The sequence below is a fragment of the Kogia breviceps genome, chromosome 13, assembly GCF_026419965.1.
Source record: "Kogia breviceps isolate mKogBre1 chromosome 13, mKogBre1 haplotype 1, whole genome shotgun sequence".
NCBI classification, from domain to species: Eukaryota; Metazoa; Chordata; class Mammalia; order Artiodactyla; family Physeteridae; genus Kogia; species Kogia breviceps.
The window spans coordinates 53,443,200-53,459,373 of record NC_081322.1 but is presented as its reverse complement, the minus strand read 5'-3'; the positions used below and the strand labels follow the sequence as shown (position 1 = coordinate 53,459,373).

Below are 16,174 nucleotides of genomic sequence, written 5' to 3'. Positions count from 1 at the left end.
CTAGAATGCAGGGAGATATTATGAATAGTAAAAGTGGAAATAATAGACATGAAGAGAATGAAAATACAGACTAATTATGGGTATTACTAAGAAAGACATCTAAACAACTGGAATAAGATATGTAATAAAGAAAATCATAATTGAGAAAAACTTTCTGTAGCTAAAAATAGGCATCAGGGGCTTCCCTGGTGGCGCAGTGGTTGAGAATCCGCCTGCGGATGCAGGGGACACGGGTTCGTGCCCCGGTCCGGGAAGATCCCACATGCCGTGGAGCGGCTGGGCCCATGAGCCATGGCCGCTGAGCCTGAGCGTCCGGAGCCTGTGCTCCACAAAGGGAGAGGCCACAGCAGTGAGAGGCCCACGTACCACCAAAAAAAATAATAATAATAAAAAAAATAAAAAATAAAAAATAAAAAAAATAAAAATAGGCTTCAGTATATAGATCAAAATGTTCATCATTTGACATAATTAATGAAAATAGAACACAAGCTCTTTAATTCTAGTAATATTTTTGAATCAAATATAATTCAAATAAGTATATATAAATATAAGGAAAAATCCAATAAATATTCAATCAGAGGAAAAGATGCATAAAATGTTATAAGAAGTGTGGCTGACCATAGTCTTTTCATTGTAGCATTTAGATACCAAATAAATATAGAGCAATGTTGCAGAGTTATTGAAAAAAGTGGTGGCTCAAATTTTTTTTCATCATATTGTGAATGTAGAAGATATTTTCTTTTTGAAAATCAATCGATGGTCATTTTCATTATACCATTTTCATGTGCTACTTGTCTGCAGGAAGAGAATATATTAGTCAATGGACTTGAGAACACAATTTGCTCTGCAATTATATTTCTCTTGCAAATCAATAAATTCTGATTGCATATATCAGTCATGGCAGCCTAGTTGACTTGTGTCTGTCCCTGAGACAAGATCAAGGTTTGCTGTCAAACTGTGTTTCCAGATCCTCAGGATCAAAGTCCAGTTTCTGAACAATGACAAACACTTTTCTGTTTTTGTTGTTGAAATATAGTTGATGTGCATATGGTTAGTTTCAGGTATATTACATAGTGATTTGGCACGTGCATAAATTATGAAATGATCACAACAATAAGTCTACAAAAACTTATTTTCATCCCTATACAAAGTTACTACAATATTGACCATGTTCCTTATGCTGTATATTACATCCTCACAGCATATTTATTTTATAAATGGAGGTTCATACCTCTTAATCCCCTTCACCTATTTCTCCCCTCCCACTACCTTATGAGTCTGTTTTCATGTCATTTTGTCTGCCTGTTTTTTTCATTTTTCAGATTCTACATATAAGTGAGATCAAATAGTGTTTGTCTTTCTCTGTCTGACATTTAATTTAGCATAATGTCCTCTAGATCCATCCGTGTTGTCACAATGGCAAGATTTCATTTTTTAATAACTAAAATTCCATTGTCTGTGTGTATATATATATATATATATATATATATATATATATCTCACAGCTTCTTTATACATTTATCTATCATTGCACACTGAGGTTGCTTCCATATCTTGGCTGTTGTAAATAATGCTGCAATAAACATTGGTGTGCAGATATCTTTTTGAATTACTATTTTTATTTTTTTTTTGAGTAAATAACCAGAAGTGAAATTGCTGGATTGTATGGTCATTCTATTTTCAGTGTTTTGAGGGACCTCATACTGTTTTCCCTAGTTTCTGCACCAATTTACAATCCCACCAACAGTACAAGAGGATCCCTTTATTCCACATCCTTGCCAACACTTGTTGTTTTTTTTTTTGATGATAGTGGTTATGACAGGTGTGAGTTGGTAGCTTATTGTGGTTTTGATTTGCATTTCCCTGATAATCAGTGATATAGAGCATCTTTTCATGTGTCTGTTGGCCATTTATATGTCTTCCTGGGAAAAATGTCTGCTTAAGTCTTCTGCCCATTTTAAATTTTTTAAAAATTTGAGTTGTATGAATTGTTTGCATATTTTGGATAACTACTTATCAGACATATCATTTGCAAATATCTTCTCTCATTCAATAGGCAGCCTTTTTGTTTGGTTGGTAGTTTCCTTTGCTGTGCAAAAGCTTTTTAATTTGACACATAGTCCTATTTGTTTAGTTTTGCTTTCATTTCTCTTGCCTGAGGAGACAGATCCAAAAAACTGTTGCTGAGACTGATGTCAAAGAGCATACTGCCAATGTTTTCTTCTAGGAGTTTTATGGTTTCAGGTCTTACATTTAAGTCTTTTTTTTTTTTTTTTTTTGCAGTACGCGGGCCTCTCACTGCTGTGGCCTCTCCCGTTGCGGAGCACAGGCTCCGGACGCGCAGGCTCAGTGGCCATGGCTCACAGGCCCAGCCGCTCCGCGGCACGTGGGATCTTCCCGGACCGGGGCACGAACCTGTGTGCCGGGTTCGTGAGAATCGGCAGGCGGATTCTCAAACACTGCGCCACCCGGGAAGCCCACATTTAAGTCTTTAATCCATTTTCAGTTTATTTTTGTATGTGGTGTGAGAAAGTAGTCCAGTTTGATTCCTTTGCATGTATCTATCCAATTTTCCCAACATCATTTATTGAAGAGGCTGTCTTTCCTGCAGCTTTGTATAGTCTTGCCTCCTTTGTTGTAGATTAACTGACCATATAAGTGTGAGTTTATTACTGGGCTCTCTATTATGTTCCATTGATGTGTCTGTTTTTGTGCCAGTACCATATTATTTTGATTAATGTACCGTTGTAGTATAGTTTAAAATAAGTGAGCATGATACCTCCAGCTTTGTTCTTTCTCAAGATTGTTTTGGCTATATGGATTTTTTTGTGTTTCCATACAAATTTTAGAATTGTTTGTTCTAGTTCTAAGAAATATCTCCTTGGTATTTTGGTACGGATTTCATTGAATCTGTCAATTGTCTTGGGTAGTATGGCCATTTTAACAATATTAATTCTTCCAGTCCATGAAGTTGGTATATTTTTCCATTTTTTTGTATTGTCTTCAATTTCTTTCATCAATGTCTTATAGTTTTCAGAGTACAAGTCTTTTACCTCTTTGGTTAGATTTATTTCTATGTATTTTATCCTTTTCGATGCAATTGCAAATGGGATTGTTTTTTAAATTTCTCTGACAGTTCATTGCTAGTGTATAGAAATGAACACATTTCTGTAGGTAACTTTGTATCCTGCAAATTTACTGAATTCATTTATTAGTTCTAATAGTTTTTGGTAGCATCTTTCAGATTTTCTATATATAATTGTCATCTGCAAGAAAGACAGTTTTACTTCTTCCTTTCCAATTTGTATTCCTTTTTATTTTTTTTCTTGTTTGATTTCTGTGGCTTGGACTCTCAATTCTGTGTTAAATAAAAGTGGTGAGAGTGGGTATCCTTGTCCTGTTTCTGATCTTAGCGGAAATGCTTTCAGCCTTTTACCCTTGAGTATGTTGTTGGCTGTGGGTTTGTAATATATGGCCTTTATTATGTTGAGGTATGCTCCCTCTGTACTGACTTTGTTGAAGGTTTTTATCATAAATGGATTGTGGATTTTGTTGAAAGTTTTTTCTGCATCTATTGAGATAATCATACAATTTTTCAATTTTATTTATTTATTTATTTTTGGCTGTGCTGGGTCTTCTGTTCTGGGCGAGGGCTTTCTGTAGTTGCGGCGAGCTGGGGCCACTCTTCATCGCGGTGCACGGGCCTCTCACTGTCGCGGCCTCTTTTGTTGCGGAGCGCAGGCTCCAGACGCGCAGGCTCAGTAGTTGTGGCTCACGGGCCCGGTTGCTCCGCAGCATGTGGGATCTTCCCAGACCTGGGCTCAAACCCGCGTCCCCTGAATCGGCAGGCGGACTCTCAACCACTGCGCCACCAGGGAAGCCCAATCATACAATTTTTATTCTTCAATTTGTGAATGTGGTATATCATGTTGATTGATTTGTGGATATTGAACCATCCCTGCAATGACTTTCAACTCATAGGAAAGATACACACACATACACACACACACATCCCTTCCCTGAGGGAGAGGATACTGAACGTGGAAAGAGAGGATGTGTTCTCTTTAAGAAACCATGTTCAAAATTGCCATTGTTTTGACTTAAAAATCAAGAGAAAGCATACAGTTTTTATCAAAGAGAAGATGGGTCATAAAATATTGAAGTAATGCTTCAGTTCAAGATCTTGGGGATCCTTCAGGAGAGAATAGTCATTCTGTCTCTTTAAACATCTTCTCAAAATTTTAACAGGTCAGAATTGAGTTAAAATTTATAAATTTTTCAGAAAAGATTGAATCACTATTACATGCAGTCTTTCCATTTAGAATCCATAAGGTTTTAGCTCCATTTATTCAAAAGTGTGATACTTCTTTCAGCAATGTGTTTCTCTTCCATGTATAAGTTTGTGTTCCCAATCCTTTTACTCTCTTCAAGATAGCCTTTGGCTGCAAAAATAATTAAAAACAAAATGAAGCAAAACTTCATATTCCAGGGATTATCACTTTTAATCTTAAATCTGTGCAAATCCAGCATTTAGATAAATTAATATAATAATCCTTGGCTGCCCTATATGAAAAGCCTATTAAGAGAAGATTTTCTTGTTTTGACTACTGTCTAGGTTCAAAACACAGGGTTTCTTCCACTATCTATCTGTATATTTATCCATAGATAAATTATCCAAACACTTTAGCATTTGTATCATTGTCTGGAAATGATGATGTTGTTTTGGATCATCAATTAGTCTTCTTCTTTCTCTAATGTCCCGGGATTCTTTCATACTTCTACATTATGTTGGTCCATTTTCAAATTTAACTTCATGGAAACTCTGGCAGAGAAGTTAAGAGAACTTTGACCTATTTATGTTAACAGTCACATGTAGGAGCCTCATACTTGATACTTCCTGCACTCATCCAGATGCACTCAGCATTTAGCAATCACCCAAATGCACTCAAGATTCTAATTCAAGACAAACAAAACAATTCTACTGATGTAAAATTTTGAGATTAAAAAAAATGTAATCTCTTTAGGAAGATGGAATTGGGGAAAAGAGAAAGAACTGAATAGCTATGTTTGAGTTTCCCAAGTAAAATAAAGCTAAATTTAACCTGGAAATATCACAAAATTCTCTTCAACATGACTTTTATTAAAATTTTGATTATTTACTTAATGAGGAACTGTATACTTAATCATTGGCAAAAACTTTCATTTTAAATTGTTATAGTAATACATGTGCAATTAACTAGAATTAGCTTGCATGTCTAGATTTTCAGCTTGAGCAATGACAAAGGTCTTTCTGTAATTGATTTGCATAGCTGGCACACACACCCTATGGCAACCAAATACAATTCAGAATTGTTGCCAAGAACTCTTGTTAGTTGATTTGGAAACTCTTAGGAGGAACCTCTGGGTTCTATCCTGTCGCACTTTACACATAGGAGATACTTAATAAGCATATTTGAATAAATTAATGAATGGGGTGTTGTGGCACTCATTCTGAGTTTGTGACACTAGTGGCCCTGCTTTATAACTTTACAAAAGAAAAACCCAAGAAGAGAACAAAATATGATGCTATATGGTCCTAAAGGAACTTGTTTCTTTAAGAAACTTTTAAAAGTACTGTGTAGCTCTACTATTTCCACTCTAAGATTTAGAAGTAGCCCTGCTAATTGATGTCCTAATGAGCAATGATCTCTAAATATTTTTTATTTTGCACCCCATCAGTAAAATATATTTATCCACCTCATATTTGTGTATTTATTTATTCATAACTTATATACATATGAATGCCATATGAACACAGTATGTATATTATAACTCATAGAAAATATAAATTGAAGAGAATGAGATGAAGACAAAATAAATAATATTTTTATATATTATTTTGCTAATTGTAGATGGCTTCATATTACTGTTAACTACTATTTCGAGACCAAAATACACTCAGGATTGAAATAGGATGAAAAATGAGGGACTCACTGACTGTCATGCACTCTTCCCTCAGGACCCTGCAGGACAAGTGACTGATGTGTGCCCAAGTAAAGGACCAATGTCAATATATATATATATATCTTAGTAAAGATTTAGATCTAATTTTATATAAAATTAAATATGAATGAGGGCATTAATATTTTCTTCTGGCTTCTTAATAGATCATCTTGCTGACTCACAGGGATTCCTGTAGGCTCCTTGAGCAGTCTGTCAGGAAAGAAGGCCCACAAGCCACATAAAGAGCAGAGAAACCCCAAGGACAGTGGGTATGAATTTGCAGGCCAGAACCTATATATATAGAATAACATATATCTTTGTCCTTCTGTAACTGAACTTGATTACTAACTTCACTTCCCATTTTTACCTAAAAGCAGAAAACTTTATATGGTCACTTTTTTGCACATTTAGTAAAATTTGTGATTATTGAGACATTTTAGGTTTTCCCCAAGTCGATTCAAAGATTCCCTCCCTCCCCCTTCTCCATGAGGTTGCATCTAAGATCTAAAGACAGGGAATGAGATGAAAGGGCAAGGGGCCAGGGGCCAGGGGCCATGAAGGAAGTGCTTGTTGTGGTGGCATCACAATATCTAGTCCCCAGTCACCTTCTTTGGACATTGGCTGCACTCACCCTGCAGTGTATACAATGCTGAGGTTTCCTGTCCCACGTGAGAGAAAGGGCAGAGTCAAGAAAGATTCCAAGATTTTGGCAGGAGCAACTTATTGAATTGTAATTCCATTCAGAGCATTTAAAAAAACCTAGAGAGGGGCTTCCCTGGTGGCGCAGCGGTTGAGAGTCCGCCTGCCGATGCAGGGGACGCGGGTTCGTGCCCCGATCCAGGAGGATCCCACATGCCGCGGAGCGGCTGGGCCCGTGAGCCATGGCCGCTGAGCCTGCGCGTCCAGAGCCTGTGCTCCGCAACGGGAGAGGCCACAACAGTGAGAGGCCCGGGTACCGCAAAAAAAAAAAATAAATAAATTTAAAAAAAAATAAAAAACCTAGAGAAACACTGGTTTTGGAGGGGTAAATCATTTCTCATTTGGAAATGATAAGCTTAAGATGTCTATTATGTATTCAAGGCAGATATCAAGTAGCCTTTTGAATATGGCAGTCTAGAGCTCAGAGGAGAGATTTAAGGATAAGATATACATTTTGGAGCCACCACATCATATCATTGATCTTTAAAGCCACGGGACTGGATTAGATCATCAAACTCTTAAGTTCTGAAGAGTGAATGTGGACAGTACAGAGAAGCGATTCAAAGACTGAGCCTTAGGAACTCTTCATTAATAAATCAGGAAAAGTAGGAGGTTCCAGACAAGGAAGCTAAAAAAAAGTTGTCAGTGGAGTGGGAGGCAAATAAGGATGGTGTTATGTACCAGAAGCCAAAGGAAAAAGAACTTCAAGGGGAGGGACTGATGAACTTTGTCAAATATGGATGAGAAATTGGGAGAGATGAAGACAGAGCTGATCTTCAGATTGGGTCATCTGGAGGCCACTGATGCCTCTGATAGGAGTGATGAGAGTTGGTTCCAGAGAAACTAAGAGAGAAATTGGACGTAGTGAGTACAGACAAGCCTTTTGAAAAGTTTTTCAAAGAGAAGAACACATAAATTGGGGAAGTGGTTATGTGAAGTCATGGAAACTGGTTTTGTTTTGTTTTTTCCCCCGCTGCACCAAGCGTCATGCAGAATCTTAGTTCCCGACCAGGGATGGAACCTGTGCCCCCTGCAGTGAAAGGGCGGAGTCCTAATCACTGGACCACCAGGGAACTCCCAGTTGGTTTGGGGAGTATTACAGCATGCTGGTATGCCAATGAGAATCATGCAGTGGATTGGGAATGATGACCGGAGAGGCTTGCACACCAGGGACAGTAAGGCTATTCCTAATGATAGCCTCCTAGGGGCAGTCAGTGTCAGCCCTCTTTACAGCCTTCACAGATAAGGTGTTACTGTCTGTGGCAGTAAAACATGAGAGAGGTGGAGAGCAGTGGTGGTCTCAGCAGAGGCACGGAGCGCCCTACAGTCTGCCTTAGAGCTTGCTATGGGCAAAGTCAAAGTTTGACATTGTAGAACTTTGTACAGAGTGACACTATACACCAAAGTGCAATAGGATAATATATTTTGCACTGTTTAACCATTGTGTTTTTCACCCTGGGAATGCTCTTGTGTTCCATTACTCTTTCAAACCAGACTTCAAGGCACCTATTGTCACCACTGAAGAACAGGGAAGGAAAAAGGCAAAAAGAAAGTTTTGGAAGCTAACACTTTGGAGTTGAAGAAGTCTGACCTTTTGAATTACTTGAAGTTCTCATGCAGGTTAAGAAAAAGGGTATAATTTCAGGAGAGAAATGCTTGAGAAGGTGGAAAGGTTTGAGAACTACAGGGCAGTGAAGGAGTTGTCTTAGGTGCAGGGATATTTCTGCCATCGAAACAGGAGGGATGGCATGTACGTGGGCACAGAAGCAGGAAAACTGGTGGATGTGATGTGAGAAAATGAGGAAACACCTGCCTGATTTTCTTCTATGAAATACAATACATTCATCTGCTGAAAGCAAAGTTTAAATGAGTTGAGATTATCCAGCACTGACAGAGATTAGGTAGAAACCACTTTGCGGAACTCCTATTTGAAACCAAATTTGAATGTAGAAAAATAAAGTTACATTTCTTATACAACTGAGTCTTGTGGGCTAAAGCACTACCCACTGGATACAGAAGCCTGTCTATAGCAAATACATGCACTACAGAAGCAGATCATATTGAGGTGATAGATGGGAGAGAACTGGCATGTGGGGATGAGGCAGACTCCAAAGTCAATACCAGTTTCAGAAAAACTGCTGGATTGAGTGTTAGCAGACTACTGACTGCTTTGCATTTTCTAGGCAGATGCAAGGGAACCTACATAAGGAAAGAAACAAGGGTCAACAGTCTTATACATTGCCACAGAGATTCAATTCTCTGAGCCCCTGGAGAACACCTAGGAAGGAGTGAAAGCTTTATTTAGAGCCCATTCCTTAGGCTCTGAATTTCTTTTCAAAGCTGTCTACAAGGGCTTCCCTGGTGGCGCAGTGGTTGAGAGTCCGCCTGCCGATGCAGGGGACGCGGGTTCGTGTCCCGGTCCGGGAAGATCCCACATGCCGCGGAGCGGCTGGGCCCGTGAGCCATGGCCGCTGGGCCTGCGCGTCCGGAGCCTGTGCTCCGCAACGGGAGAGGCCACAGCAGTGAGAGGCCCGCGTACCGCAAAAAAACCCCAAAAAAAGCTGTCTACAAAAGCACAGCAAGACAGAGCTCCAGTTACCTTGCAGAGCTGTCATCAAGCAGCCTGGGGTATGTGCCAGGCGACAGATCGCGCTTTGAGAGAGAGGTTTAGACTCCGTGGTAAAGCCAGAGAGAACACTTAGTCGTCCTCAAGAGAAAATTGTTTCAGACAGCTGTTAAGCTTAAGTCTGGCATAAGCACTTTTCTCTTTCCTTGCCTTTATGGAAGCAGCATTTTATTCTTGGCTGAGACTTAAAAAGAGACTACAGCTAAAACAACAGAGACCATGCAGGCTTAGGCAGACTCAACAAATCAGAGAGGGGTCCCTGACCCTATGCAGCCCAAGCTCAGCCAGCGTTTTCTTGATGGCAAAAATTAGGCCATCACTATGTGGAAGGAGTGGATACAGCTTTGTTTGTTGTCTATAAACTCTAAGTGCCATAAAGTTTGGTTTGTTGGGTGGAAGAGAGACTATTCCGATTCACACCTATTGCCCTGGCATAATTATCCCTTTCAAAGGTGTCAGAAGCTTAGACAAAGGGTACAAAGCACCCTGTGTGTAAGCAAAGCCAACTCTTCACCTCTTATGCAAGAGCTTTCACTGGAGCTTATTCCTGAAGAACGGCTTCAACCTGCATCATGGCCAATGTCCCCAGAGACAGGCAAGAAAGGATGGGAGAAGTTTAGGCCAGCACGTGAAGGTGGAAAACCCCTATAAAATGACTGTCAATGCTAGTGAAGGGCATTGCATATGAAACCCACTACTTAGGCTTAAACCTGGAGCGAGGGGAGGAAATGTCACCCAGAGAAGCACAGGCTGCATTGTGTCATGAGGAAGTTACTATTCTCATGAAATGGATTCTGTGTAAAAAACTGGTTTTCACCCTTTTGGAGACTGCAGACAGGGACAAACATACCTCCAGGAGAAGTCAGTTTTCTTCCCAGAACACAAAGACTTATTAGAACAAAATAATATTTTGCAATATAAATCATTGATTCTTTCTTTTTGCTCCTTAGCCTTCTAGCAATCAGATTAGTAAATTACTTTGTTAGTCAGCTAAGCCTCCGGGGAGGAGCCGTGCCCACAGAGAAGAGCAGGGAGAGGGTGTTGAGGTGGAAAGCTGGGAAGGGGCAGTGGATTCTCAGTTACAGAAGCCAAAACATTTGGGTATGGGCACCCAGGGACATCAACAATAGATCTGCAGGAAAGCCTGAGGAAATGAGAGCCAGTCCATTAGCTCAGATCTCAGAAGATCCATAGGAAGTAAAGATTACCTGGGTTTGGGGGAAAGGATGGGAGAAGAGAAAGAAGGAAGATGAGCAGGAAGCCAGAGAGCTTGGGAGTTAATGAGTCCCCGCTAAGGCCCAGTGTCCTCCACCGGCTTCCTTTTCCCGGCCGAGTTCAAAGGTGGAATACAGGACAGAAATCTTCTACTATACATTTGGATGGATCTGAGAGACAGAGTTAGTGCCTTGGTGCTCAGATGGAGTGAGAGGAGTTGAGTTCCCTTCTTACCCAGCAGCACAGCTGAGCACTAAATAAAAGTGGCCTTTTGTATTATCTAACATGTCTGACCCAGCATTCTCCCAAGCTAAATGTGCTGAAAAGAGGTGTGAAAATAGCTAAGTGTGAAGTGAAACCAGAAAGGCCTTGTAGACAGGATGTGGTAGTAACCTGAGTAGAAACTTTAAAGGAATGTGACATCTCAGCAAGGATGCTAGCAAGCAGGCAAAGATGATGAAAATCAAGGACGAGATGCATATGCCCACCTACCGTGCTTCCCTACGAGCCGTCACCTCTTAGGACCAACATCAAGGATGAGGGCAGACGTAATCATAATAGTAGAAAACATATAGGACTTTCTCTAGACCGAGCACTATTCTATGCAGTTTACATATATTAACACATTTAATTCTCACAACAACCCTATGATGTAGGTACTGCTATAAAACCTATTTTACATATGAGGAAACAGACACACAGACGTTAAGACTAAAAATCCTGAATTAATTTAGATTAAGTAGAACTTACTGACATCAGTTTCATGATCTCTTCTATACTAGAGTGATCAAAGAAAAAATTTCAGTATACATATATATTCATGTACATTTATGTGTGTATAAATTTATTATAGCTGAATTTTCACACAAAGATTTAAACTCACTAAAAAGATGACTAATGTGAATTTTTAATTATGAGGTATTATGTATAACAGGTAATTGAGAATCAAAGTAACAGCATATTTAGCACAAAAACACAGAAAAGCTCAGAGTAACTTAAGCAATCCAGAAGAACAGGAAAAACTCCACAGCATAAACCTAGTCTTTCAACTTTTCCTTATTATCCCATTTATTAGCTACCTCCTGACTTCATTTATCTCTTCATGGGCCTTCCCCAAAAGTAAACCATTCCAGTCCTGCTCTTATCAACACCTTAAATTCTTCCATGACATCCAGGTTTAGAGCAAATTTCTTGTCTTGTCTGTTCGTCCTGCCTTTAACACTGCTGGATCCCAGAGTAAGAGTAAAAATGGAGGCCCACATGCTGTTAAATATATGTCCTGTCTCCCTGCCTTGACAAATACACCTTCATAATGATTCCCTGCCTTGACAAATACACCTTCCTAATCCAAAGACATATGTAATTGTATGATTTCATAAGGATGAAAATTAGCAAAATGTCGAAGACAAAAGAATTGTTATTATTGCACATGTCTGATTGCACTGCTAATGAACTATCAATGGATGGATGACTAATAACGAAAAGCATAATTTATAAATTATACAATTATTCAAAAATATATTTTCTTATGTTCATTTAAGCAAAATAATTATATTGTGATAATCAAGATTTTTCACTTATTTTGGGTTCTATTGGCAGCAATTATTCTGGAGGATTAAAAGATAGTATGTACTTATATTCAAAGTATACAAATTCTGAATATAGTTTTTTTAAAATAAATTAAAATTAGATAAACAATAAGGTCCTACTGTATAGCACAGGGAACTATATTCAATAGCCTGTGATAAACCATAATGGAAAAGAATATGAAAAAGAATACATATGTCTAACTGAATCACTTTGCTGTATAGCAGAAATTAACAACATTGTAAATCAACTATATTTCAATAAAATTAAAAAAAATTTTTTTTAAACATACCACCATATTCTGTAGATTCTAGTAATCCTAAAGCCCGAATCTCATAGAACTCCACTGGATTACAAACATCAAAAGTGAAAAAATTAAAATTAATTCAAAAAAAAATTAAAAGTATTTTCAATGTTTTCAAAGCATTTTTCTTCGGAAATATCCAATTTTATCTATTAAAATTATAAAGCAAATACAAATTTAAATTAATGAATATTAAATTAATTAAAATTAATGAATACTAAATGTTTTGTTTAATTTTAAAATTTACATGATCTCATTATATATGTTAATAAATTTAAAACTCATAATTCTAGCATTCAATTTTCATCTAGTTGAACTGGTCTCACAATTTACATGACATCTAAAAGTAATACAAATTGCTCTGTTCCTTGCCACTGTGGAGAGAACAAGTGTCAGTCGTGGCCAATTCAAGCACCTTCTTTCTGTAGCTAACAGGTTCAGTACTGGAACATGTCTCAAGTCAGACTGACCAAAGTATTCCAGAAATTATTTGCTGGAACTGTTGGGGAACAACAGTCTCTTTCCCCTGTGGGACGTTTAAGCTGGAAGTCAAGCATCTGGAGTCATTGGTGGCCATCTTGTCAATCATACATCTGGTCCTAGTGTGAAAAATCAAAGTCAGGCAGAGGTAAGCGAAACCAAACGAGAGGGTCAGAGCCCTGTTGACTTGCTTGAGCTCCTGGCCAAAGCCGTGAATAAACCAAACACACACATGAGGGCTAAAAAGTGTAGTCAGAGCCCAACAGAATTATTGAAGGCTCTGGACCCCCTTTTTTACAAGTTGGCTATACTTCTGGACTTACAGTTATACAAATCAATAAGTTATTTTTGCTTAAATTCAGATTGTCTGCATCTTGCAATCAAAGAGCACTGATGGGGCTTCCCTGGTGGCTCAGTGGTTGAGAATCTGCCTGTCAAGGCAGGGAATACGGGTTCGAGCCCTGGTCTGGGAAGATCCCACATGCCGTGGAGCAACTGGGTCTGTGAGCCACAACTACTGAGCCTGCGCGTCTGGAGCCTGTGCTCTGGAACAAGAGAGGCCATGACAGTGAGAGGCCTGCGCACTGCAATGAAGAGTGGCCCCCGCTCGCCACAACTAGAGAAAGCCCTTGCATAGAAACAAAGACCCAACACAGTCAAAAATAAATAAATAAATAAATTTATTTTTTTTAAAAAAGAGCACTGATGAATACTTTAATCTAAATAACACAATTAAGATGATTAACTATTGATTCATATAACAGATGGGTCTAGATACTATTTAGGCGTGCCAGGGTGGAGGAAGATGGAGCAGGAGCCTGTGCTCTGTCCTCAGTGGTGATGTGGGTGGTGCAAACCGTACCATCATAAAGAGTGTGCATTACGGACCCTCTCCCAGCTAGTTAGTAGTAAGTGAACTGTGAAGCAAAGGTTAATTGGTTTAGTGTCCTCAAATAACAGACGTTTAAGAGTTCATTAAAGGTTTAAAAATAGTGAAAGTACATGGTGTGAATGACATCAAGAAGAAAGTCACCATTTCACTTTTTGTTTTTTGGCCTTGCCACAGGCTTATAGCATCTTAGTTCCCCAACCAGGGATTGAACCCGAGCCCCCTGCATTGGAAGCGCAGAGTCTTAACCACCGGACCGCCAGGGAATTCCCAAAAGTCACCATTTCAGAACCCCCCTCTCTGCAGCCAGCACCTTCTTATTGATTCACACCTTCCAGAGAACTCAAAATCCTGAACTTGTGGGACAAGTTGCAGTATTCCAATTATCTTATTTTGAGAGATAGATGTTTTTAAAAATAACAATGAGAAAACTGAGGCAGTAATAGTTATGAAAAATAAAAGAAAAATGGAATACTTGGGAAAAACCATTTTAATTTACCAATCTCTGTGAGCATTAGCACATATATAAGAAATATTAAAATACAGATTAAATACAGCTTTTTTCTTTATTGTGAAATACGCTTGACTACAAACAGCAAACTTAGAATAACAAACCATTTAAGTTTTAAAATCCTGATAATCATTGCCTAAGTGACAATGTAATCCCAACAATAAAGTTGAATTAATTCATTATTGAAGAGACACGGAAAAATACTAATTTGATTACATTAAAATGTTTTTGACAGTAAATTAGAAATCAAGATTAAAATCTTTTCACTGATTTAAAGGCAATAAGGATGACCATAGGAAAAAGGTGTTATATATGAGAGCATAATGATAGCCAGTTTTTAAAAGTATGCTGTCATTCTTACCAAATATTAAAAACTTATGACTGATCTTAGGCTTGGTAAATCTTAGTTACTGGATATCTTTTATTTTTAATATATTCTCAAAATTCTGTAAGATACTATGAAGTATATAGTTAGAGATAATATAAATTTATTTATTTATTTATTATACATGGTAGTTTTGTTCTATTGTGCTTAACTCATCTAATAGAAAATGTATGTTCTTAGTTAAAAAAACATGTTTTATCCTAATACCTCCATATTTTTTGGAAATTAAGTAGTCTAATTATAAGTAGCTATGGATTTATTGTAAACATCAAAAAAACTAGAAGAATCTCTCAAGAATCTTATATGAAAAATAAACAATGTAATTACACCATCCAGTTACTTGACTAGTGGAAAAAGTCAGTACTTTTAGGTAAACTTACAAGTAGTTGAGTTCTTAAAACTATACAGCTAGGAATTTTAGAGACCTGTGGGCATTACCACAAAATTTGAAAAAAATAATAATATACCTCTGGAAAATACACTTGAAATAAATTTCTTAATTTCCATAAATAGAATCTCATGTTCAAAATTTCAAAATAAGATACAGAATTTAATATACAATGGTGATAAAACAAACATTTTAACAAACATTGATGAATTTTTAATTTAGATTTTTGTTTTGTTTATATATATTACATATGTGTATATATACATATATGTTGAGGCATGTATTACAGCAAACATGCACTGCATATACATGTATGTATGTGTATACATATATGTATATATATACACATACATTCTTCTTATAGAATGAAGTATTGAGTCAACACAGTCTAGAGTTAAGTCTTTGCTAAAGGAAAAATCTAGAAATATTTTTCATTGTGGTTCCCAAAATGGGATTGCTAGACCCATTTTCCAGTGTTATTAAAAACTATTTGAAGCATGTTAAGGACTATTTAACATTTCATCAATACATTATCCTACTGCTCATTAAAATATCTGTGTCTTAACAATTCCACCAGCATGAAACAATAATTTATTAAGATTAAACTCAGTATATACTAGGCTCCGTGCTAAGCACATTACAGTAATATCACTTAAACCATTGTTAACTCCTTATGAGGTACGTGCTAGTGTTATTTTCATTTTACAATGGGAAAACCGAGACTTGCCTGAGGTTTACCATCTTAAAAGATACAGCAGCTATTCCAGTAGGGTTTGTCTGTCTCAGATCTCATGCTTTTAACCACCACACCATATTGCTTTAACTCGGCTAATTCAGTAGTCAAAAAAAAAAATTGTATTTTATTCACATTCCTTTATTTTTTTCAGACACTTGTTTTTCCTCCTTTGTGAACTATTTTCTGATATCGTCACTCATTTATTTTTTAATTTGAAAAATGCTTTTCTTATTGCTTCTTTTATATTGTGTAATTGTAAACATTTCTCTAATTTTTATCTTTCTTTTGTTTTATATAATGAATTCTTAAATAATAAAACCTACAGCATTTTTCGGAATAGAATTTTTAGAAGAGCATCTAGGCTAATTCCTT

At 37.5% G+C, this 16,174-nt stretch overlaps 1 protein-coding gene across 3 annotated transcripts in view; it reads right to left on the bottom strand.

Annotated features, from left to right (window-relative positions):
- Nucleotides 1–3,621: 3,621 nt before the first annotated feature.
- Nucleotides 3,622–16,174, bottom strand: part of PKIB (cAMP-dependent protein kinase inhibitor beta) — a 119,374-nt gene continuing 106,821 nt past the window's right edge. For 2 of the 3 annotated variants that reach the window (XM_067010694.1, XM_067010692.1), the window contains exon 3: nt 4,310–4,442. In XM_067010694.1, coding sequence (XP_066866795.1) covers nt 4,336–4,442 — 107 coding nt within the window. In that variant the 3' untranslated portion in view covers nt 4,310–4,335. Of the gene's footprint in view, nt 4,443–16,174 lie in introns of all 3 variants that reach the window. The other variant, XM_067010695.1, reaches the window with a different exon arrangement.